Consider the following 24,990-nt stretch of genomic DNA (forward strand, 5'->3'; position numbering starts at 1 on the left):
GTTTATCCCAATTCCGATGCGCAGTCACCTCTTCCCTCTCAACACCGCGTGCTCCACCGTGTTTATCCCCATTCCGATGCGCAGTCACCTCTTCCCCCTCAACACCGCGTGCTCCACCGTGTTTATCCCCATTCCGATGCGCAGTCACCTCTTCCCTCTCATCACCGCGTGCTCCACCGTGTTTATCCCCATTCCGATGTGCAGTCACCTCTTCCCTCTCATCACCGCGTGCTCCACGGTGTTTATCCCCATTCCGATGTGCAGTCACCTCTTCCCTCTCAACACCGCGTGCTCCACGGTGTTTATCCCCATTCCGATGCGCAGTCACCTCTTCCCCCTCAACACCGCGTGCTCCATCGTGTCTATCCCTATTCCGATGTGCAGTCACCTCTTCCCCCTCAACTCCGCGTGCTCCACCGTGTTTATCCCCATTCCGATGCGCAGTCACCTCTTCCCTCTCATCACCGCGTGCTCCACCGTGTTTAACCCCATTCCGATGTGCAGTCACCTCTTCCCTCTCAACACCGCGTGCTCCACCGTGTTTATCCCCATTCCGATGTGCAGTCACCTCTTCCCCCTCAACACCGCGTGCTCCACCGTGTTTATCCCCATTCCGATGCGCAGTCACCTCTTCCCTCTCATCACCGCGCGCTCCACCGTGTTTATCCCCATTCCGATGGGCAGGCACCTCTTCCCTCTCAACACCGCGTGCTCCACCGTGTTTATCCCCATTCCGATGCGCAGTCACCTCTTCCCCCTCAACACCGCATGCTCCACCGTGTTTATCCCCATTCTGATGCGCAGTCACCTCTTCCCTCTCATCACCGCGTGCTCCACCGTGTTTAACCCAATTCCGATGTGCAGTCACCTCTTCCCTCTCAACACCGCGTGCTCCACCGTGTTTATCCCCATTCCGATGCGCAGTCACCTCTTACCCCTAAACACCGCGTGCTCCACCGTGTTTATCCCCATTCCGATGCGCAGTCACCTCTTCCCTCTCATCACCGCGTGCTCCACCGTGTTTATCCCCATTCCGATGTGCAGTCACCTCTTCCCTCTCAACACCCCGTGCTCCACCGTGTTTATCCCCATTCCGATGCGCAGTCACCTCTTCCCTCTCATCACCGCGTGCTCCACCGTGTTTATCCCCATTCCGATGTGCAGTCACCTCTTCCCTCTCATCACCGCGTGCTCCACCGTGTTTAACCCAATTCCGATATGCAGTCACCTCTTCCCTCTCAACACCGCGTGCTCCACCGTGTTTATCCCCATTCCGATGCGCAGTCACCTCTTCCCTCTCATCACCGCGTGCTCCACCGTGTTTATCCCCATTCCGATGTGCAGTCACCTCTTCCCTCTCAACACCGCGTGCTCCACCGTGTTTATCCCCATTCCGATGCGCAGTCACCTCTTCCCTCTCATCACCGCGTGCTCCACCGTGTTTATCCCCATTCCGATGTGCAGTCACCTCTTCCCTCTCATCACCGCGTGCTCCACCGTGTTTATCCCCATTCCGATGTGCAGTCACCTCTTCCCTCTCATCACCGTCTGCTCCACTGTGTTTATCCCCACTCCGATGCGCAGTCACCTCTTCCCTCTCAACACCGCGTGCGCCACCGTGTTTATCCCCATTCCGATGTGCAGTCACCTCTTCACTCTCATCACCGCCTGTTCCACTGTGTTTATCCCCATTCCGATGTGCAGTCACCTCTTCCCTCTCATCACTGCGTGCTCCACCGTGTTTATCCCCATTCCGATGCGCAGTCACCTCTTCCCTCTCAACACCGCGTGCTCCACTGTGTTTATCCCAATTCCGCTGCGCACTCACCTCTTCCCTCTCAACACCGCGTGCTCCACTGTGTTTATCCCCATTCCGATGTGCAGTCACCCCTTCCCTCTCAACACCGCGTGCTCCACCGTGTTTATCCCCATTCCGATGCGCAGTCAACTCTTCCCTCTCATCACCGCGTGTTCCACCGTGTTTATCCCCATTCCGATGCGCAGTCACCTCTTCCCTCTCAACACCGCGTGCTCCACAGTGTTTATCCCCATTCCGATGTGCAGTCACCTCTTCCCCCTCAACACCGCGTGCTCCATCGTGTCTATCCCCATTCCGATGTGCAGTCACCTCTTCCCCCTCAACACCGCGTGCTCCACCGTGTTTATCCCCATTCCGATGCGCAGTCACCTCTTCCCTCTCATCACCGCGTGCTCCACCGTGTTTAACCCCATTCCGATGTGCAGTCACCTCTTCCCTCTCAACACCGCGTGCTCCACCGTGTTTATCCCCATTCCGATGTGCAGTCACCTCTTCCCCCTCAACACCGCGCGCTCCACCGTGTTTATCCCCATTCCGATGCGCAGTCACCTCTTCCCTCTCAACACCGCGTGCTCCACCGTGTTTATCCCCATTCCGATGCGCAGTCACCTCTTCCCCCTCAAAACCGCGCGCTCCACCGTGTTTATCCCCATTCCGATGCGCAGTCACCTCTTCCCTCTCATCACCGCGTGCTCCACCGTGTTTAACCCCATTCCGATGTGCAGTCTCCTCTTCCCTCTCAACACCGCGTGCTCCACCGTGTTTATCCCCATTCCGATGCGCAGTCACCTCTTACCCCTAAACACCGCGTGTTCCACTGTGTTTATCCCCATTCCGATGCGCAGTCACCTCTTCCCTCTCATCACTGCGTGCTCCACCGTGTTTATCCCCATTCCGATGCGCAGTTCACCTCTTCCCCCTCAACACCGCGTGCTCCACCGTGTTTATCCCCATTCCGATGTGCAGTCACCTCTTCCCTCTCAACACCGCGTGCTCCACCGTGTTTATCCCCATTCCGATGCGCAGTCACCTCTTCCTACTCATCACCGCGTGCTCCACAGTGTTTATCCCCATTCCGATGCGCAGTCACCTCTTCCCTCTCAACACCGCGTGCTCCACCGTGTTTATCCCCATTCTGATGCGCAGTCACCTCTTCCCTCTCAACACCGCGTGCTCCACTGTGTTTATCCCCATTCCGATGCGCAGTCACCTCTTCCCCCTCAACACCGCGTGCTCCACCGTGTTTATCCCCATTCCGATGTGCAGTCACCTCTTCCCTCTCAACACCGCGTGCTCCACCGTGTTTATCCCCATTCCGATGCGCAGTCACCTCTTCCCTCTCATCACCGCGTGCTCCACCGTGTTTATCCCCATTCCGATGTGCAGTCACCTCTTCCCCCTCATCACCGCGTGCTCCACCGTGTTTAACCCCATTCCGATGCGCAGTCACCTCTTCCCTCTCAACGCCGCGTGCTCCACTGTGTTTATCCCCATTCCGATGCGTAGTCACCTCTTCCCTCTCAACACCGCGTGCTCCACTGTGTTTATCCCCATTCCGATGCGCAGTCAATTCTTCCCTCTCAGCACCGCGTGCTCCACTGTGTTTATCCCCATTCCGATGCGCAGTCACCTCTTCCCTCTCAACACCGCGTGCTCCACCGTGTTTATCCCCATTCCGATGCGCAGTCACCTCTTCCCTCTCAACACCGCGTGCTCCACCGTGTTTATCCCCATTCCGATGTGGAGTCACCTCTTCCCTCTCGTCACCGTCTGCTGCACCGTGTTTATCCCCACTCCGATGCACAGTCACCTCTTCCCTCTCAACACCACGTGCTCCACCGTGTTTATCCCCATTCCGATGTGCAGTCACCTCTTCCCTCTCAACACCGCGTGCTCCACTGTGTTTATCCCCATTCCGATGTGCAGTCACCCCTTCCCTCTCAACACCGCGTGCTCCACCGTGTTTATCCCCATTCCGATTTGCAGTCACCTCTTCCCTCTCAACACCGCGTGCTCCACCGTGTTTATCCCCATTCCGATGCGCAGTCACCTCTTCCCTCCCATCACCGTCTGCTCCACCGTGTTTATCCGCACTCCGATGTGCAGTCACCTCTTCCCTCCCATCACCGTCTGCTCCACCGTGTTTATCCCCACTCCGATGTGCAGTCACCTCTTCCCTCTCAACACCGCGTGCTCCATCGTGTTTATCCCCATTCCGATGCGCAGTCACCTCTTCCCTCCCATCACCGTCTGCTCCACCGTGTTTATCCCCACTCCGATGTGCAGTCACCTCTTCCCTCTCAACACCGCGTGCTCCACCGTGTTTATCCCCATTCCGATGTGCAGTCACCTCTTCCCTCTCAACACCGCATGCTCCACCGTGTTTATCCCCATTCCGATGTGCAGTCACCTCTTCCCTCTCATCACCGTCTGCTCCACCGTGTTTATCCCCATTCCGATGTGCAGTCACCTCTTCCCTCTCATGACCGTCTGCTCCACTGTGTTCATCCCCATTCCGATGTGCAGTCACCTCTTCCCTCTCATCACCGCGTGTTCCACTGTGTTTATCCCCATTCCGATGTGCAGTCACCTCTTCCCTCTCAACACCGCGTGCTCCACCGTGTTTATCCCCATTCCGATGCGCAGTCACCTCTTCCCTCTCAACACCGCGTGTTCCACTGTGTTTATCCCCATTCCGATGCACAGTCACCTCTTCCCTCTCAACACCGCGTGCTCCACCGTGTTTATCCCCATTCCGATGTGCAGTCACCTCTTCCCTCTCAACACCGCGTGCTCCACCGTGTTTGTCCCCATTCCGATGCGCAGTCACCTCTTCCCCCTCAACACCGCGTGCTCCACCGTGTTTCTCCCCATTCCGATGCGCAGTCACCTCTTCCCTCTCATCACCGCGTGCTCCACCGTGTTTATCCCCATTCCGATGCGCAGTCACCTCTTCCCCCTCAACACCGCGTGCTCCACAGTGTTTATCCCCACTCCGATGCGCAGTCACCTCTTCCCCCTCAACACCACGTGCTCCACCGTATTTATCCCCATTCCGATGTGCAGTCACCTCTTCCCTCTCATCACCGCGTGCTCCACTGTGTTTATCCCCATTCCGATGTGCAGTCACCTCTTCCCTCTCATCACCGCGTGCTCCACCGTGTTTATCCCCATTCCGATGCGCAGTCACCTCTTCCCTCTCAACACCGCGTGCTCCACCGTGTTTATCCCCATTCCGATGTGCAGTCACCTCTTCCCTCTCAACACCGCGTGCTCCACCGTGTTTATCCCCATTCCGATGCGCAGTCACCTCTTCCCCCTCAACACCGCGTGCTCCACCTTGTTTATCCCCATTCCGATGCGCAGTCACTTCTTCCCCCTCAACACCGCCTGCTCCACCGTGTTTATCCCCATTCCGATGTGCAGTCACCTCTTCCCTCCCATCACCGTCTGCTCCACCGTGTTTATCCCCATTCCGATGTGCAGTCACCTCTTCCCTCTCATCACCGCGTGTTCCACTGTGTTTATCCCCATTCCGATGTGCAGTCACCTCTTCCCTCTCATCACTGCGTGCTCCACCGTGTTTATCCCCATTCCGATGCGCAGTCACCTCTTCCCTCTCAACACCGCGTGTTCCACTGTGTTTATCCCCATTCCGATGTGCAGTCACCTCTTCCCTCTCAACACCGCGTGCTCCACTGTGTTTATCCCAATTCCGATGCGCAGTCACCTCTTCCCTCTCAACACCGCGTGCTCCACCGTGTTTAACCCCATTCCGATGTGCAGTCACCTCTTCCCTCTCAACACCGCGTGCTCCACCGTGTTTGTCCCCATTCCGATGCGCAGTCACCTCTTCCCCCTCAACACCGCGTGCTCCACCGTGTTTCTCCCCATTCCGATGCGCAGTCACCTCTTCCCTCTCATCACCGCGTGCTCCACCGTGTTTAACCCCATTCCGATGTGCAGTCACCTCTTCCCCCTCAACACCGCGTGCTCCACCGTGTTTATCCGCACTCCGATGTGCAGTCACCTCTTCCCTCCCATCACCGTCTGCTCCACCGTGTTTATCCCCACTCCGATGTGCAGTCACCTCTTCCCTCTCAACACCGCGTGCTCCATCGTGTTTATCCCAATTCCGAAGCGCAGTCACCTCTTCCCTCCCATCACCGTCTGCTCCACCGTGTTTATCCCCATTCCGATGTGCAGTCACCTCTTCCCTCTCATCACCGCGTGCTCCACCGTGTTTATCCCCATTCCGATGTGCAGTCACCTCTTCCCTCTCAACACCGTGTGCTCCACCGTGTTTATCCCCACTCCGATGTGCAGTCACCTCTTCCCTCTCAACACCGCGTGCTCCACCGTGTTTATCCCCATTCCGATGTGCAGTCACCTCTTCCCTCTCAACACCGCATGCTCCACCGTGTTTATCCCCATTCCGATGTGCAGTCACCTCTTCCCTCCCATCACCGTCTGCTCCACCGTGTTTATCCCCACTCCGATGTGCAGTCACCTCTTCCCTCCCATCACCGTCTGCTCCACTGTGTTTATCCCCATTCCGATGTGCAGTCACCTCTTCCCTCTCATCACCGTCTGCTCCACCGTGTTTATCCCCATTCCGATGTGCAGTCACCTCTTCCCTCTCATGACCGTCTGCTCCACTGTGTTCATCCCCATTCCGATGTGCAGTCACCTCTTCCCTCTCATCACCGCGTGTTCCACTGTGTTTATCCCCTTTCCGATGTGCAGTCACCTCTTCCCTCTCATCACTGCGTGCTCCACCGTGTTTATCCCCATTCCGATGCGCAGTCACCTCTTCCCTCTCAACACCGCGTGTTCCACTGTGTTTATCCCCATTCCGATGCACAGTCACCTCTTCCCTCTCAACACCGCGTGCTCCACGGTGTTTATCCCAATTCCGATGCGCAGTCACCTCTTCCCTCTCAACACCGCGTGCTCCACCGTGTTTAACCCCATTCCGATGTGCAGTCACCTCTTCCCTCTCAACACCGCGTGCTCCACCGTGTTTGTCCCCATTCCGATGCGCAGTCACCTCTTCCCCCTCAACACCGCGTGCTCCACCGTGTTTATCCCCATTCCGATGCGCAGTCACCTCTTCCCTCTCAACACCGCGTGCTCCACCGTGTTTATCCCCATTCCGATGCGCAGTCACCTCTTCCCTCTCAACACCGCGTGCTCCACCGTGTTTATCCCCATTCCGATGTGCAGTCACCTCTTCCCTCACAACACCGCGTGCTCCACCGTGTTTGTCCCCATTCCGATGCGCAGTCACCTCTTCCCCCTCAACACCGCGTGCTCCACTGTGTTCATCCCCATTCCGATGTGCAGTCACCTCTTCCCTCTCATCACCGCGTGTTCCACTGTGTTTATCCCCATTCCGATGTGCAGTCACCTCTTCCCTCTCAACACCGCGTGCTCCACCGTGTTTATCCCAATTCCGATGCGCAGTCACCTCTTCCCTCTCATCACCGCGTGCTCCACCGTGATTATCCCCATTCCGATGTGCAGTCACCTCTTCCCTCTCATCACCGCGTGCTCCACCGTGTTTATCCCCATTCCGATGCGCAGTCACCTCTTCCCTCTCAACACCGCGTGCTCCACCGTGTTTATCCCCATTCCGATGCGCAGTCACCTCTTCCCTCTCATCACCGCGTGCTCCACCGTGTTTATCCCCATTCCGATGCGCAGTCACCTCTTCCCCCTCAACACCGCGTGCTCCACCTTGTTTATCCCCATTCCGATGCGCAGTCACCTCTTCCCTCTCAACACCGCGTGCTCCACCGTGTTTATCCCCATTCCGATGTGCAGTCACCTCTTCCCTCTCATCACCGCGTGCTCCACCTTGTTTATCCCCATTCCGATGTGCAGTCACTTCTTCCCCCTCAACACCGCCTGCTCCACCGTGTTTATCCCCATTCCGATGTGCAGTCACCTCTTCCCTCCCATCACCGTCTGCTCCACCGTGTTTATCCGCACTCCGATGTGCAGTCACCTCTTCCCTCCCATCACCGTCTGCTCCACCGTGTTTATCCCCATTCCGATGTGCAGTCACCTCTTCCCTCTCATGACCGTCTGCTCCACTGTGTTCATCCCCATTCCGATGTGCAGTCACCTCTTCCCTCTCATCACCGCGTGTTCCACTGTGTTTATCCCCATTCCGATGTGCAGTCACCTCTTCCCTCTCATCACTGCGTGCTCCACCGTGTTTATCCCCATTCCGATGCGCAGTCACCTCTTCCCTCTCAACACCGCGTGTTCCACTGTGTTTATCCCCATTCCGATGCACAGTCACCTCTTCCCTCTCAACACCGCGTGTTCCACTGTGTTTATCCCAATTCCGATGCGCAGTCACCTCTTCCCTCTCAACACCGCGTGCTCCACCGTGTTTAACCCCATTCCGATGTGCAGTCACTTCTTCCCCCTCAACACCGCCTGCTCCACCGTGTTTATCCCCATTCCGATGTGCAGTCACCTCTTCCCTCCCATCACCATCTGCTCCACCGTGTTTATCCGCACTCCGATGTGCAGTCACCTCTTCCCTCCCATCACCGTCTGCTCCACCGTGTTTATCCCCATTCCGATGTGCAGTCACCTCTTCCCTCTCATGACCGTCTGCTCCACTGTGTTCATCCCCATTCCGATGTGCAGTCACCTCTTCCCCCTCATCACCGCGTGTTCCACTGTGTTTATCCCCATTCCGATGTGCAGTCACCTCTTCCCTCTCATCACTGCGTGCTCCACCGTGTTTATCCCCATTCCGATGCGCAGTCACCTCTTCCCTCTCAACACCGCGTGTTCCACTGTGTTTATCCCCATTCCGATGCACAGTCACCTCTTCCCTCTCAACACCGCGTGCTCCACTGTGTTTATCCCAATTCCGATGCGCAGTCACCTCTTCCCTCTCAACACCGCGTGCTCCACCGTGTTTATCCCCATTCCGATGCGCAGTCACCTCTTCCCTCCCATCACCGTCTGCTCCACCGTGTTTATCCGCACTCCGATGTGAGTCACCTCTTCCCTCCCATCACCGTCTGCTCCACCGTGTTTATCCCCACTCCGATGTGCAGTCACCTCTTCCCTCTCAACACCGCGTGCTCCACCGTGTTTATCCCCATTCCGATGCGCAGTCACCTCTTCCCTCCCATCACCGTCTGCTCCACCGTGTTTATCCCCACTCCGATGTGCAGTCACCTCTTCCCTCTCAACACCGCGTGCTCCACCGTGTTTATCCCCATACCTATGTGCAGTCACCTCTTCCCTCTCAACACCGCGTGCTCCACCGTGTTTAACCCCATTCCGATGTGCAGTCACCTCTTCCCTCTCAACACCGCGTGCTCCACCGTGTTTGTCCCCATTCCGATGCGCAGTCACCTCTTCCCCCTCAACACCGCGTGCTCCACCGTGTTTCTCCCCATTCCGATGCGCAGTCACCTCTTCCCTCTCATCACCGCGTGCTCCACCGTGTTTATCCCCATTCCGATGCGCAGTCACCTCTTCCCTCTCAACACCGCGTGCTCCACCGTGTTTATCCCCATTCCGATGCGCAGTCACCTCTTCCCTCTCAACACCGCGTGCTCCACCGTGTTTATCCCCATTCCGATGCGCAGTCACCTCTTCCCTCTCATCACCGCGTGCTCCACCGTGTTTATCCCCATTCCGATGCGCAGTCACCTCTTCCCTCTCAACACCGCGTGCTCCACCGTGTTTATCCCCATTCCGATGCGCAGTCACCTCTTCCCCCTCAACACCGCGTGCTCCACCTTGTTTATCCCCATTCCGATGCGCAGTCACTTCTTCCCCCTCAACACCGCCTGCTCCACCGTGTTTATCCCCATTCCGATGTGCAGTCACCTCTTCCCTCCCATCACCGTCTGCTCCACCGTGTTTATCCGCACTCCGATGTGCAGTCACCTCTTCCCTCCCATCACCGTCTGCTCCACCGTGTTTATCCCCATTCCGATGTGCAGTCACCTCTTCCCTCTCATGACCGTCTGCTCCACTGTGTTCATCCCCATTCCGATGTGCAGTCACCTCTTCCCTCTCATCACCGCGTGTTCCACCGTGTTTATCCCCATTCCGATGTGCAGTCACCTCTTCCCTCTCATGACCGTCTGCTCCACTGTGTTCATCCCCATTCCGATGCGCAGTCACCTCTTCCCTCTCAACACCGCGTGTTCCACTGTGTTTATCCCCATTCCGATGCGCAGTCACCTCTTCCCTCTCAACACCGCGTGCTCCACTGTGTTTATCCCAATTCCGATGCGCAGTCACCTCTTCCCTCTCAACACCGCGTGCTCCACCGTGTTTAACCCCATTCCGATGTGCAGTCACCTCTTCCCTCTCAACACCGCGTGCTCCACCGTGTTTGTCCCCATTCCGATGCGCAGTCACCTCTTCCCCCTCAACACCGCGTGCTCCACCGTGTTTCTCCCCATTCCGATGCGCAGTCACCTCTTCCCTCTCATCACCGCGTGCTCCACCGTGTTTATCCCCATTCCGATGCGCAGTCACCTCTTCCCTCTCAACACCGCGTGCTCCACCGTGTTTATCCCCATTCCGATGCGCAGTCACCTCTTCCCCCTCAACACCGCGTGCTCCACCTTGTTTATCCCCATTCCGATGCGCAGTCACCTCTTCCCTCTCATCACCGCGTGCTCCACCGTGTTTAACCCCATTCCGATGTGCAGTCACCTCTTCCCCCTCAACACCGCGTGCTCCACCGTGTTTATCCCCATTCCGATGCGCAGTCACCTCTTACCCCTCAACACCGCGTGCTCCACCGTGTTTATCCCCATTCCGATGCGCAGTCACCTCTTCCCTCTCATCACCGCGTGCTCCACCGTATTTATCCCCATTCCGATGTGCAGTCACCTCTTCCCTCTCAACACCCCGTGCTCCACCGTGTTTATCCCCATTCCGATGCGCAGTCACCTCTTCCCTCCCATCACCGTCTGCTCCACCGTGTTTATCCCCATTCCGATGCGCAGTCACCTCTTACCCCTCAACACCGCGTGCTCCACCGTGTTTATCCCCATTCCGATGCGCAGTCACCTCTTCCCTCTCATCACCGCGCGCTCCACCGTGTTTATCCCCATTCCGATGGGCAGGCACCTCTTCCCTCTCAACACCGCGTGCTCCACCGTGTTTATCCCCATTCCGATGCGCAGTCACCTCTTCCCCCTCAACACCGCGTGCTCCACCGTGTTTATCCCCATTCCGATGCGCAGTCACCACTTCCCTCTCATCACCGCGTGCTCCACCGTGTTTATCCCCATTCCGATGCGCAGTCACCACTTCCCTCTCAACACCGCGTGCTCCACCGTGTTTATCCCCATTCCGATGGGCAGGCACCTCTTCCCTCTCAACACCGCGTGCTCCACCGTGTTTATCCCCATTCCGATGCGCAGTCACCTCTTCCCTCTCATCACCGCGTGCTCCACCGTTTTTAACCCCATTCCGATGCGCAGTCACCTCTTCCCTCTCAACACCGCGTGCTCCACTGTGTTTATCCCCATTCCGATGCGCAGTCACCTCTTCCCTCTCAACGCCGCGTGCTCCACTGTGTTTATCCCCATTCCGATGCGTAGTCACCTCTTCCCTCTCATCACCGCGTGCTCCACCGTGTTTAACCCCATTCCGATGCGCAGTCACCTCTTCCCTCTCAACACCGCGTGCTCCACTGTGTTTATCCCCATTCCGATGCGCAGTCAATTCTTCCCTCTCAGCACCGCGTGCTCCACTGTGTTTATCCCCATTCCGATGCGCAGTCACCTCTTCCCTCTCAACACCGCGTGCTCCACCGTGTTTATCCCCATTCCGATGTGCAGTCACCTCTTCCCTCTCGTCACCGTCTGCTCCACCGTGTTTATCCCTACTCCGATGCACAGTCACCTCTTCCCTCTCAACACCGCGTGCTCCACCGTGTTTATCTCCATTCCGATGTGCAGTCACCTCTTCCCTCTCAACACCGCGTGCTCCACCGTGTTTATCCCCATTCCGATGTGCAGTCACCTCTTCCCTCTCATCACCGCGTGCTCCACCGTGTTTATCCCCACTCCGATGTGCAGTCACCTCTTCCCTCTCAACACCGCGTGCTCCACTGTGTTTATCCCCATTCCGATGTGCAGTCACCTCTTCCCTCTCATCACCGCGTGCTCCACCGTGTTTATCCCCACTCCGATGTGCAGTCACCTCTTCCCTCTCATCACCGCGTGCTCCACCGTGTTTATCCCCATTCCGATGTGCAGTCACCTCTTCCCTTTCAACACCGCGTGCTCCACTGTGTTTATCCCCATTCCGATGCGCAGTCACCTCTTCCCTCTCAACACCGCGTGGCTGCCGGGGCCCGTAGCCATTTGGACCAAGTTATTATGGTTATTATGGGTGGTCCGTGTTGGGGAGGATACTGGGACGGATGAGAGAGATCCCGTGTCCACCAACACACGGCATCTAATGTCCTCCATCATACTGTCCACGTATAAGCCTTGTGCTTCACCCACCCAGAGAGGTGACAACGGAGGGGTTCTGCTGGAGGTCTTGTCCATGATGGGGAGGATACTGGGACGGATGAGAGCGACCCCGTGTCCACCAACACACGGCATCTGATGTCCTCCATTACACTGTCCACGTATAAGCCTTGCTCTTCACCCACCCGGAGAGGTGACAACGGAGGGGTTCTGCTGGAGGATTTGTCCGTGTTGGGGAGGATACTGGAACGGATGAATAACCCCGTGTCCACCAACACACGGCATCTGATGTCCTCCATCAGACTGTCCACATATAAACTTTGCTCTTCACCCACCCGGAGAGGTGACAACGGAGGGGTTCTGCTGGAGGATTTGTCCGTGTTGGGGAGGATACTGGAACGGATGAATAACCCCGTGTCCACCAACACACGGGTTCTGATGTCCTCCATCACACTGTCCACATATAAACTTTGCTCTTCACCCACCCGGAGAGGTGACAACGGAGGGGTTCTGCTGGAGGATTTGTCCGTGTTGGGGAGGATACTGGAACGGATGAATAACCCCGTGTCCACCAACACACGGCATCTGATGTCCTCCATCACACAGTCCACGTCTAAGCCTTGCTCTTCACCCACCCGGAGAGGTGACAACGGAGGGGTTCTGCTGGAGGATTTGGACAGTGTCGACCGCTCGGGGATTCCCGATGGCAGCGCTGGGCTGTGGCGAGGTGCCGGTGTGGTGCAGACCTGGGCCGGATGGCCTGTCTCACTGCACCGGTAGCAGAGATCGATTTGTGGCCCTCGGCAGGGCCGGCATGGCGCTGATCGGGCCTGTCTCACGGGCTCCTCCTCGTCAGTTTCCTTCTCCACCTCGGTGACAGGAGCCCGGGCTCGCAGCATGCGGGCAATGCTGGACCACCTTGAGGGGCTAAAATTGCTTCTGCCCTCTCCGTCAGTGCCAGCACCTCAGTCAGCGACGGTGGTGAGTCAGGTGAACGTGCTGCCGAAGGCACTCTGGTGTCAGCCCCTTTACAAAGACGTGGAGGGCAAGTTCTTCCTGGGCTGCGGGAGGGAACTGGGGGTAGCCATGCCCAGCACAGTGGTGGTGATCAGGCCTTCTCCCGTCCAGTGCCGTCTGCTGCACTTCTTCCCTCATTGCTTCCTCCTGTTGCCTCCGCTCGAAACGCAGCTCCAGTGATGCTATGAGGGCCCTGTAGTCTCACTGTTAGCCCCGCGTTCGGTCGAGGAGGGCCCATGGTATCCCCCTCCCTCCAGCTCCAGGACACAGAAAACCACTGTCTCAGTGGGATCCACACATTGAGCCATGTGGCAAGTTTGACTTGCCCCAGGAAAGGCTCCAGGAGGCAGGTACCATCGTATCCGGGGAGCTTCAGGGCGGACCTTGTGGAGGTAATCGTTGAAGCCCTTTGGTCTGCCCATCCTCCCATGGCCATGGGGTCTTGAGTTTCCCCAGTGTGGGTCGTGATGGAGGAGGCTGATGCGCTCTGGCATGTCCCCCGGGTTCTGGAGCCTGGGTACGCTTAACCCATCGGGGCTCCCTGGGAAGGCACGATGCTCAGTTCCCAGATGCTTCCTCCAGATCTTCGGGAACGCAGTGGAGGCAAACTGCACGGTACCTCGAGTTACTCCCCAGGTCTGAAGCCAGTCTATCCGATGTTGTAGCTCTTCAATCTGATTGTCAATTTCACATCCGCCTCCTGACACCAATGTGGTGAGCATTTGGCCATAATGACAGACGAAGAAGCTCATTTAACTCAGCCACCATTTTATTGTGATAAAAATGTCACAACATGACAGTGATACTGAACCTGATTCTGACCCTGAACAGAAGAGACCTGATGTCACTGAAGGCGGGAATGGCTGGATGAGGTGTGTGGGTGAGAAGGGAGGAGATGGGTGTGTGGTGTGAGTGGTGTGGACTGTGCTTCAGGAGAGGGTAATGTAGGGGATGAGAGGTTTGATCTGTTGTACACATGATGTTTATTGGCTTCTCTCAGAGTCAGGCTTCTCATTATCTGCAGCCAATTTCATCCAGACCAATTATTCAATATATTTTTTTTACTCTCCACCGTCCCCACCTACCCTGTCTCTGTTTACAGATCCCCGGTCAGACACAACTTGTGAACCCCAGGGAGCAGCGACGGGTGAACCTAGTTTGAGTTTGACCATCACCCCGGAAGGATCTGTGAGCTCAGGTATCTATTGTGGGAAGACCCATTGTTTGGAATGTTTTTCCCTATAGTCAGTCCCTGTTTCAGTGATATAAGTTTGGGAAGGAGTGATGGAGGATTGGGAAGGAGAGGGATGGTGTTGGCTTTACCACAGACCCAGGCTGAGACCTGGTACTCTGGAGTGGAGGAAATGAAAGTGTCTGGTGGGTGAGGTTTGGAGTGATGTTCGGGCAGGTTATTTTCACTATTTGTTTAACTGTTACCACCGCCATCTGTAAGGAGTTTGTACATTCTCCCTGTGATTGTGACGGTTTCCTCCCACATTACAAAGACATCTGGGTTGGTAGGTTGAATCCTGGGGGGACCAATATCCTAGCGGGGAGGTTGCTAGGGCTACAGGGAAGACTTTAAACTAGTAAGATGGGGGGGAATCAATTTGAGGAAACTATGGGAGAGGAGGTTAGTTCACCAGTAGAGCAAGTAAGTAGACTGTGTGTGAGGGAGGAAAGGCAGGTGATGGAGAAGGGATGCGCTCAGCCCGAAGATGCAGAGGAGAAGAAAGAAAAGGATAATAAATTTGAATGCATTGTTAGGGATGAAAAGAGAAGAGAGGGTGGAGAGTATCTTAAATGTATCTATTTTAATGCTAGGAGCATTGTAAGAAAGGTGGATGAGCTTAAAGCGTGGATTGATACCTGGAATTATGATGTTGCAGCTATTAGTGAAACATGGTTGCAGGAAGGGTGTGATTGGCAACTAAATATTCCTGGATTTAGTTGCTTCAGGTGTGATAGAGTAGGAGGGGCCAGAGGAGGAGGTGTTGCATTGCTTGTCCGAGAAAATCTTATGGCAGTGTTTTGGAAGGATAGATTAGAGAGCTCCTCTAGGGAGACTATTTGGGTGGAATTGAGGAATGGGAAAGGTGTAGTAACACTGATAGGAGTGTTTTGTAGGCCACCTAATGGGGAGTGTGAGTTGGAAGAGCAAATGTGTAAGGAGATAGCAGATATTTGTAGTAAACTCAAGGTGGTGATTGTGGGAGATTTTAATTTTCCACACGTAGATTGGGAAGCTCATTCTGTAAACGGGCTGGATGGTTTAGAGTTTGTGAAATGTGTGCAGGATAGTTTTTTGCAACAATACATAGAAGTACCGACTAGAGATGAGGCAGTGTTGGATCTCCTGTTAGGGAATGCGATAGGTCATCTGACAGATGTATGTGTTGGGGAGCACTTCGGGTCCAGTGATCACAATAGCATTAGCTTCAATATAATTATGGAGAAGGACAGGACTGGACCTAGAGTTGAGATTTTTGATTGGAGAAAGGCTAACTTTGAGGAGATGCAAAGGGATTTAGAGAGAGTGGATTGGGTCAAGTTGTTTTATGGGAAGGATGTAATAGAGAAATGGAGGTCATTTAAGGGTGGAATTATGAGGGTACAGAATCTTTATGTTCCTGTTCGGTTGAAAGGAAAGGTTAAAGGTTTGAAAGCACCATGGTTTTCAAGGGATATTAGAAACTTGGTTCAGAAAAAGAGGGATGTCTACAATAGATATAGGCAGCATGGAGTAAAGGAATTGCTCGAGGAATACAAAGAATGTAAAAGAGATTAGAAAAGCTAAAAGAAGATAAGAGGTTGGTTTGGCAAATAAGGTGAAAGTAAATAAGAAAGGTTTCTACAGTTATATTAAAAGCAAGAGGATAGTGAGGGATAGAATTGGTCCCTTAAAGAATCAGGGTGGTCAGCTATGTGTGGAGCTGAGGGAGATGGGAGAGATTTTGAACGATTTCTTCTCTTCGGTATTCACTAAGGAGAAGGATATTAAATTGTGTAAGGTGTGGGAAACAAGGAAGGAAGTTATGGAACCTATGACAATTAAAGAGGTGGAAGTACTGGCGTTTTTAAGAAATTTAAAAGTGGATAAATCTCCGGGTCCTGACAGGATATTCCCCAGGACCTTGAGGGAAGTTTGTGTAGAGATAGCAGGAGCTCTGACGGAGATCTTTCAGATGTCATTATAAACGGGGATTGTGCCAGAGGATTGGCGTATTGCTCATGTGGTTCCATTGTTTAAAAAGGGTTCTAGAAATAAGCCTAGCAATTATAGGCCTGTTAGTTTAACATCAGTGGTGGGTAAATTAATGGAAAGTATTTTTAGAGATAGTATTTATAATTATCTGGATAGACAGGATCTGAATAGGAATAGCCAGCATGGATTTGTGTGTGGAAGGTCTTGTTTGACAAACCTTATTGAATTTTTTGAAGAAGTTACGAGGAATGTTGACAAGGGTAAGGCAGAGAATGTAGTCTCTATGGACTTCAGCAAGGCCTTTGACAAAGTTCCACATGGAAGGTTAGTTTAGAAGGTTCAGTCATTAGGTTTTAATGCTGGAGTAATAAAATGGATTCAACAGTGGCTAGATGGGAGATGCCAGAGAGTAGTGGTGGACAATTGTTTATCGGGATGGAGGCCAGTGACTAGCGGGGTGCCTCAGGGATCTGTTTTGGGCCCAATGTTGTTTGTAATATACATAAATGATCTGGATGATGGGGTGGTAAATTGGATTAGTAAGTATGCCGATGATACTAAGGTAGGAGGTGTTGTGGATAATGAGGAGGGTTTTCAAAGCTTGCAGGGAGATTTATGCCGGTTAGAAGAATGGGCTGAAAGTTGGCAGATGGAGTTTAATGCTGAGAAGTGTGAGGTTCTACATTTTGGCAGGAATAATCCAATTAGAACATACAGGGTAAATGGTAAGGCATTGAGGAATGCAGTGGAACAGAGAGATCTAGGAATAACAGAGCATAGTTCCCTAAAGGTGGAGTCTCATGTAGATAGGGTGGTGAAGAAGGCTTTTGGAATGCTGGCCTTTATAAATCAGAGCATTGAGTACAGAATTTGGGATGTAATGTTAAAATTGTACAAGGCATTGGTAAGGCCAAATTTGGAATATTGTGTACAGTTCTGGTCACCGAATTATAGGAAAGATATCAATAAATTAGAGAGAGTGCAGAGACGATTTACTAGGATGTTACCTGGGTTTCAGCACTTAAGTTACAGAGAAAGGTTGAACAAGTTAGGTCTCTATTCATTGGAGCGTAGAAGGTTGAGGGGGGATTTGATCGAGGTATTTAAAATTTTGAAAGGGATAGATAGAGTTGACGTGAATAGGCTGTTCGCATTGAGAGTAGGGGAGATTCAAACGAGACGGCATGATTTGAGAGTTAGGGGGCAGAAGTTTAAGGGAAACACGAGGGGGTATTTCTTTACTCAGAGAGTGATAGCTGTGTGGAATGAGCTTCCTGTAGAAGTAGTAGAGGCCAGTTCAGTTGTGTCATTTAAGGTAAAATTGGATAGGTATATGGACAGGAAAGGAGTGGAGGGTTATGGGCTGAGTGCGGGTAGGTGGGACTAGGTGAGATTAAGAGTTCGGCACGGACTAGGAGGGCCGAGATGGCCTGTTTCCGTGCTGTGATTGTTATATGGGGGGATAACTTCACTCAACACTCACCGCATTACTGAACTGTTCACACAACCTGTGGACTCACTTTCAAGGACTTCTTACCTCGTGTTCCAATACTTATTTCTTATTCATATAATATATTTTTCACTTCTGTATTTGCAGTTTGTTGTCTTTTTCCACAATGTTTGTCCGCATGGGTGAAATAGGACAGCACGGACTTGTTGGGCCGAAAGGAACCGTTACCCTGCTATACCTTTCAATAAATTAGTAAATATTTTTAATGAATTTAAAAGAAATTTAGGTTTTGCGCTGCTCTGTTGCTGTAAAATGTCAAATTTCCAGTGATGTTAAATGGTGATAATTTGTCTGATTCTGGGGATATATATGAACGTGTAGAAGATTGCGAGGGGTACAGATAGGGTTGACTCAGAGTGAAAGTAAGATTCATTATCAAAGTACCTATTTGTCACCACATACTACCCTGAGATCCATTTTATTACAATCATTCACAGGAAAATAAAGAAATACAACAGAATTTATGAAAAACTATACAAAACCAAAGACTGACAAACAACCAACATGCAAAAGGGGGCAAATTGTGCAAATAAAATATTAAATAATACTGAGCTGATGAGTTGTAGATTCCTTGAGAGTGAGTCTGTAGGTTGTGGAACCAGTTCAGAGTTGATGTGAGTGAAGTTATCCACGCCGGTCAGGAGTCTGATGGTTGTGGGTGATAAATGTTCCTGAAGCTGGTGGTGTGGGATGTCCTGCTGGGAATATTACCACTGATCAGGGTGAATATAACTAGAGGACATCGATTTATGGTCAGTGGTCAGAGATTCAGGATCAGAATCAGGATTATTATCACAAATGTCTCTTGTGAAATTTGTTGTTTTATTGGCAGCAGTACAGTACAAGACATAAAAATATTCCTGTAGGTTCCAATATATTCCATTTTATTCCAAGATAAATATATAGTGCAAAAAGAGGAATAGTGAGGTTGTGTTTGTGAGTTCATGGATTGTTTAGAAATCTGCTGTTGGAGGGGAAGAAACTGTTCCTAAAACATTGAGTTAGTGTCTTCAGTCTCCTGTACCCCCTCCCTGACGGTAGCAATGTGAGGAGGGTGTGCCCTGGATGGTCAGAGACCTTAATGATGATGCCACTGTCTTGGGGCATCATCTTTCAGAGGCGATTCCTGCAGGGAGACTGGACATCAGAGGATGCTTAGCGGGTCCTGATATGGGAGAGGATGTTGGCGGATTGAATCAGAATCAGGTTTATTATCACCGGCATGTGTTGTGAAATTTGTTAACTTAGCAGCAGCAGTTCAATGTGATACATAATGTAGAAGAAGAAAAATAAAAATAAATAATAAATAAATTTACAGTATACGTATATTGAATAGATTAAAATCGTGCAAAAACAGAAATAATTGTATATTAAAAAAGTGAGGTAGTGTTCATGGTTCAATGTCCATTTCGGAAACAGATGGCAGAGGGGAAGAAGCTGTTCCTGAACCGCTGAGTGTGTGTCTTCAGGCTTCTGTGCCTCCTACCTGATGGTAACAGTGAGAAAAAGGCACGTCCTGGGTGCTGGAGGTCCTTAAGAATGGACGCTGCCTTTCTGAGACACGGCTCCTTGAAGATGTCCTGGGTACTTTGTAGTCTAGTACCCAAGATGGAGCCGACCAAATTTACCACCTTCTGCAGTGTCTTCCGGTCCTGTGCAGTGGCCTCCCCCCATACCAGACAGTGATGTAGCCTGTCAGAATGCTCTCCAATGTACAGCTATAGAAGTTTCTGGGTGTTTTTGTTGACATATCAATTCTCTTGAAACTCCTGATGAAGTATAGTCGCTGTCTTGCCTTCTTTATAACTGCATCGATATGCTGGGACCAGGTTAGGTCCTCGGTGATCTTGACACCCAGGAACATGAAACTGCTCACTCTCTCCACTTCTGATCCCTCTATGAGGATTGGTATGTGTTCCTTCGTCTTACCCTTCCCGAGGTCCACAATCAGCTCTTTCGTCTGACTGACGTTGAGTGCCATGTTGTTGCTGTGATACCACTCCACTAGTTGGCATGACTCACTCCTGTACACCCTCTCGTTTCCCTCTGGGATTCCACCAACAATGGTTGTAGCTATAGAGTACTCTAGATGTTAGTGATGTGAGTGAGTGAGAGCTGGCTCTGGGCATCAAGGGGCACGAGGAGGGTCAGGGTATTAGATCTTGTGTCCATTGGGGTCTCTCAGTCTCTCACTCTGTGATGTTGAACTACTCATAGACCAATTCAGCTGTTGGATGTGTGTTGTAACGGGCTGCCACTGAGTGTTCACTCATCCTTCCCTCCTGTCTGAGTGAAATTTCTGCTCTGTCCAAGATTGCTCACAGTCGGTGTGCTTTGTTGTGGTGAAGAATAAGCCAGTTTGTCTGAGGTGGTCCGTGGGGCTGGGTAGGACAAGGATAGAAACCCAGGGATTTAGTGAGAGAGAGATTTGCTTGGTTGTCAACCTGATCTGATTTGGAATTGGAGGGATGTGTGTTTACTGACTGACGACCAGCAGCAGGGTTACCCATGAGGTTCACGGGACAAAGATCACAGAATATGGCTGTACCTCTGGAGCATTCGAGAATGAGGGAACCCCCTCCAATTCGCCTACCGGCACAACCAATCAGCAATTGACGCAATAGCCACAGCTCTACACACCGTCGTTACACATCTGGAGAAGAAAGGTGCTTATGTGAGAATGCTGTTCTTGGTCTACAGTTCAGCATTCAACATCATCATTCCATCCAGGCTTGGCAAGAAGCTCGGAGACCTCGGTCTTCACCTTGCCTTGTGTAGCTGGATCCTGGATTTCCTGCCAAGTTGCCGGCAGGTGGTAAGAGTGGGCTCCCTCACCTCTGTCCCTCTGACCCTCAAAACAGGTGCTCCTCAGGGCTGTGTCCTTTACTCTCTGCATACCCATGACTGTGTCACCATCCACAACTCCAATCTGCTAATTAAATTTGCTGACGACACTGCACTGATTGGACATCACAAATAATAATGAGGCAGCCTACAGAGAAGAAGTCATCACCCTGACACAGTGGTGTCAAGAAAACAACCTCTCCCTCAATATTGTAAAAACGAGGGAGCTGTTTGTGGACTACAGGGGGAATGGAGACAGGCTCACCCCTATTGACATCAATGGATCTGGGGTTGAGAGGGTGAACAGCCTCAAGTTCCTCAGCACAAACATCACTGAGGATCTCACATGGTCTGTACATACCAGCTGTGTGGTGGAAAAGCACAATAGTGCCTCTTTCACCTCAGACGGTTGAAGAAGTTTGGTTTGGGCCCCCAAATCCCAGGAACTTTCTACAGGGGCACAATTGAGAGCATCCTGACTGGCTGCATCACTGCCTGGTATGGGAACTGTACTTCCCTCAATCGCAGGACTCTGCAGAGAGTGGTGTGGACAGCCCAGCGCATCTGTAGATGTGAACTTCCCACTATTCAGGACATTTACAGTGACAGGTGGGTAAAATGGGCCTGAAGGATCATTGGGGACCTGAGTCACCCCAACCACAAACTGTTCCAGTTGCTACCATCCGGGAAACGGTACCACAGCATAAAAGCCAGGACCAACAGGCTCCGGGACAGCTTCTTCCTCCAGGCCATCAGACTGATTAATTCACACTATTTTGACTGTCTTGTTGTACATACTATTTACTACTACTATTTATCACAAATTACTATAAATTGCACATTGCACATTTAGATGGAGATGTAACAAAGATTTTTACTCCTCATGTATGTGAAGATTGTAAGAAATAAAGTCAATTCAGTTTCATTCAAATCACTGAGGGTGGTGCGAGTGTGGAACAAGCTGCTCACTGATGTGGTGGATGTGGGTTTAATTTCAACATCAAAGAGAAGTTTGGATGAATACATGGATGGGAGGGGAATGGACAGCTCTGTTCTGGGTGCAGGTTGATGGGATGATGCAGAATATTAGTTCAGCATGGACTAGATGGGCCAAAGGGCCTGTTTCTATGCTATAGTGCTCTATGATAACTCTATGAATGAGCAGGTAGTGGTGGCTGGGAGGCGGAGAGGGAGGGAGTGTGAGGGGAAGAGGAGGGAACAGGGATGGGTGGTCACTGAAGGAAGACTAGAGGGTAGGGATGGATGAGAGGTCTGTGGTGTGTGATGAAGAGAGAGGATGGGAGGGGAAGCTGAGTGGAATCAGATTCAAAATTAGGTTTAATATCATCGGTATATGTTGTGAAATTTGTTGATTTTTGACATGTAAAACATTGAGGTAGTGTTCATGGGTTCCTTGTCCATTCAGAGTTTCTGAAATGTGAGTGTGTGTCTCTAGTCTCCAGTTACTCCTCCCTGATGGTAACACTGAGAAGAGGGCGTGTCCTGGGTGATGGGGTCCGTAATGATGGATGCTGTCTTTTTGAAGCATCACCTGTTGAAGGTGTCCCGGATGCTGGGAGGCTCCTGCCCATGATCAAAATGGTTGTGTTAGCAACTTTCTGCAGCTTTTTCCGATCCTGTGCAGTGGCCCCTCCACACCAGACAGTGAGGTAACCAGTTAGAATGCTTCCACCTGTGATCCCTCCATGAGGTCTGGAGTGTGTTCCCTCGACTTAACCTTCCCGAGGTCCACATTCACTTCTTTGGTCTTCCTGATGTTGAGTGCATGGTTGTTGTCGCGACACCACTCCACCAGCTGATACGTCTTGCTCCTGTACGGCTCATCACCACACAACTCGCTGTGTCTATCCTCACCGTCGTGGGTCTGGGGGAGTAGACCAGTGTGCTGGGTCGTCAGTGAGGGAATCGAGGATCAGTTGCTGCATCACCACTCCACCAGCTGATACGTTTTGCTCCTGTACGGCTCATCACCACACAACTCTCTGTGTCTATCCTCACCGTCGTGGGTCTGGGGGAGTAGAGCAGTGTGCTGGGTCGTCAGTGAGGGAATCGAGGATCAGTTGCTGCATCACCACTCCACCAGCTGATACGTTTTGCTCCTGTACACCTCATCACCACACAACTCTCTGTGTCTATCCTCACCGTCGTGGGTCTGGGGGAGTAGACCAGTGGGCTGGGTCGTCAGTGAGGAGGAGATGTAATTTCCGATCCACACAGACCTGTCACCCAGTGAGGGAATCGAGGATCAGTTGCAGACGGAGGTACAGAAACACAGATTTTAGAGCTTTTGATTAGTACTGCGGGTTTGATCGTGTTGACTACAGCTCAGCATTCAATAAACAGAGGTAGTAATTACCGTTACCCAGGTTATCAATGGCTGAGTGGAGAGACGGTGAGACTGTATTTGTTGTCGACCTGTTGTGGCGATTGGCAAATTGCAGTGGTCCAGGTCCTTGCTGAGGCAGGAGTTGATTGTGGCCTCGAGTAATTATGCGGACAGAGGAAAACGGGAAAACACTCAGGAGAGATGTAAGGAGAGAGAGGTGGATGCTGGAGTGGGAGGAATGGGGCAAGTGAAGGGAGAGTGATGACTGCGTGAGGTGTTATGTACCCCTAGGGTTCATATTTTCTGTCCACTATCACTTTAAAATGTCGGGAGAATGAGACTGGCTTTTGGACTCTGTTTGAGCTGTTACAGAGAGAGTGGGACGAAGCCTGCCTTGAGATGGTGTTTGAACAAACTCCAAAGCTTGTTTTGAATATACGAGGACACTGACTGCTTGTGAGTTCTTACAGAGAGGGAGCAACGAGCAGCTCGTGGGTCGCCATGGTGACCGGGGGCGGTCTTATTTGATGGACAGCTGGTGTTCAGCATGGTGAAATAAACAGAGGGTCCGCTGATGGTTTTGGACACTGGACGAGCCTTGTGCCCACAGAAAGGTGGGTTGTTGGAGGATCGATCGAGAGAATCAGTCAGTGGCTGTCACAGTGGGAAAAGGTGTGACCGGTGGGAAGTTATCAGTGTGTCCAACCCTTGCCTGGGTTGATAACTTTACCACAGAAGACGGTCTTCTTTTTGTGGTCACATTCGGTGACTTTAAAGGAAGAGAAGAGGGGAGAGGAAGGTTTGAAACAGAAGAAGCCTAGTGACAATGAGGTCAGTTTGGACTCTCTCCTCTGTGGCCCGTTTGGGTGAGTTTGAGTTCCATTTGAATACGAAGGTGTGACTGTCACGTAGTTAATCCACAGGAGTGGGTTCTCTGGTGAGGGGGAAACCTTTGTGATTACCACTTGTGTGTTTACCCTTGTCTGGGTGTGGTAGTTCACTGAAGAAAGGCACCCCTGTGGCAAATCACTTTGGAGTTATTTCGTATGTCGTGGAACTGGATAAGTGGCTATCACAGTTGTGTGTTTGAGGTAACGTTGTGGAATCTACTGGTGTGTGATAATCCTGGCCTGGGTTGGTAGTTTTACCACTTGAAGACGGTACCTCAGTGATAAGCGACTGTTGGTGATAATCCACACGTGGATTCTGTTTGAGTGTCCTGTGGCCACCACTTTGGGATGACCTGAAGCTGAATTCGGGTGTGGAACCACTTGTGTTGAAAGGATATTCGCTGACGATCACTGTCGGTGATACTTCGTGTGTGGAGTGGACAACTTCGGAGATAAAACCTACTGTTACTGTTATTTTGGAATATCGACATAATTGTCTTCTCACAATATACGCCTTTGGATTACAAATCTCTCTCTCTCTCCATCACTACTCGACTAAATACCCCGAACTGGACTGAACTTCACTCATCATCGTAAGACTGTATCCATTTACCCCTGGGCTTGAAGACGCTTGGTTTTCCTATTTCCACACATTATTTATATATATATTGCTAACCTGTTTGATATACCTGCATTTATGTTACTGTATTGCGTAGTTACTAATAAATAGCATTAGTTTATAGCGAAACCAGACTCCACAGCGTTTTCTATTTCTGCTGGTTCTTTAACCTGTGACGGGTACGTGACAGAGGAGAGATGATCTGAGAGATCAGTGAAAGGGACACTCCAACTGGAGGGAAGGAAGGAGTGACTG

At 51.8% G+C, this 24,990-nt stretch overlaps 1 protein-coding gene across 1 annotated transcript in view; it reads left to right on the forward strand.

The window, feature by feature from the left end:
* Positions 1 to 24,990, forward strand: part of LOC132388533 (uromodulin-like) — a 96,603-nt gene that overhangs the window by 64,773 nt on the left and 6,840 nt on the right. The window contains exon 4 of the mRNA XM_059960899.1: positions 14,423 to 14,518. Coding sequence (XP_059816882.1) covers positions 14,423 to 14,518 — 96 coding nt within the window. The remainder of the gene's footprint in view (positions 1 to 14,422; positions 14,519 to 24,990) is intronic.

This window comes from Hypanus sabinus, unplaced genomic scaffold, assembly GCF_030144855.1.
Source record: "Hypanus sabinus isolate sHypSab1 unplaced genomic scaffold, sHypSab1.hap1 scaffold_341, whole genome shotgun sequence".
Taxonomy (NCBI): Eukaryota; Metazoa; Chordata; class Chondrichthyes; order Myliobatiformes; family Dasyatidae; genus Hypanus; species Hypanus sabinus.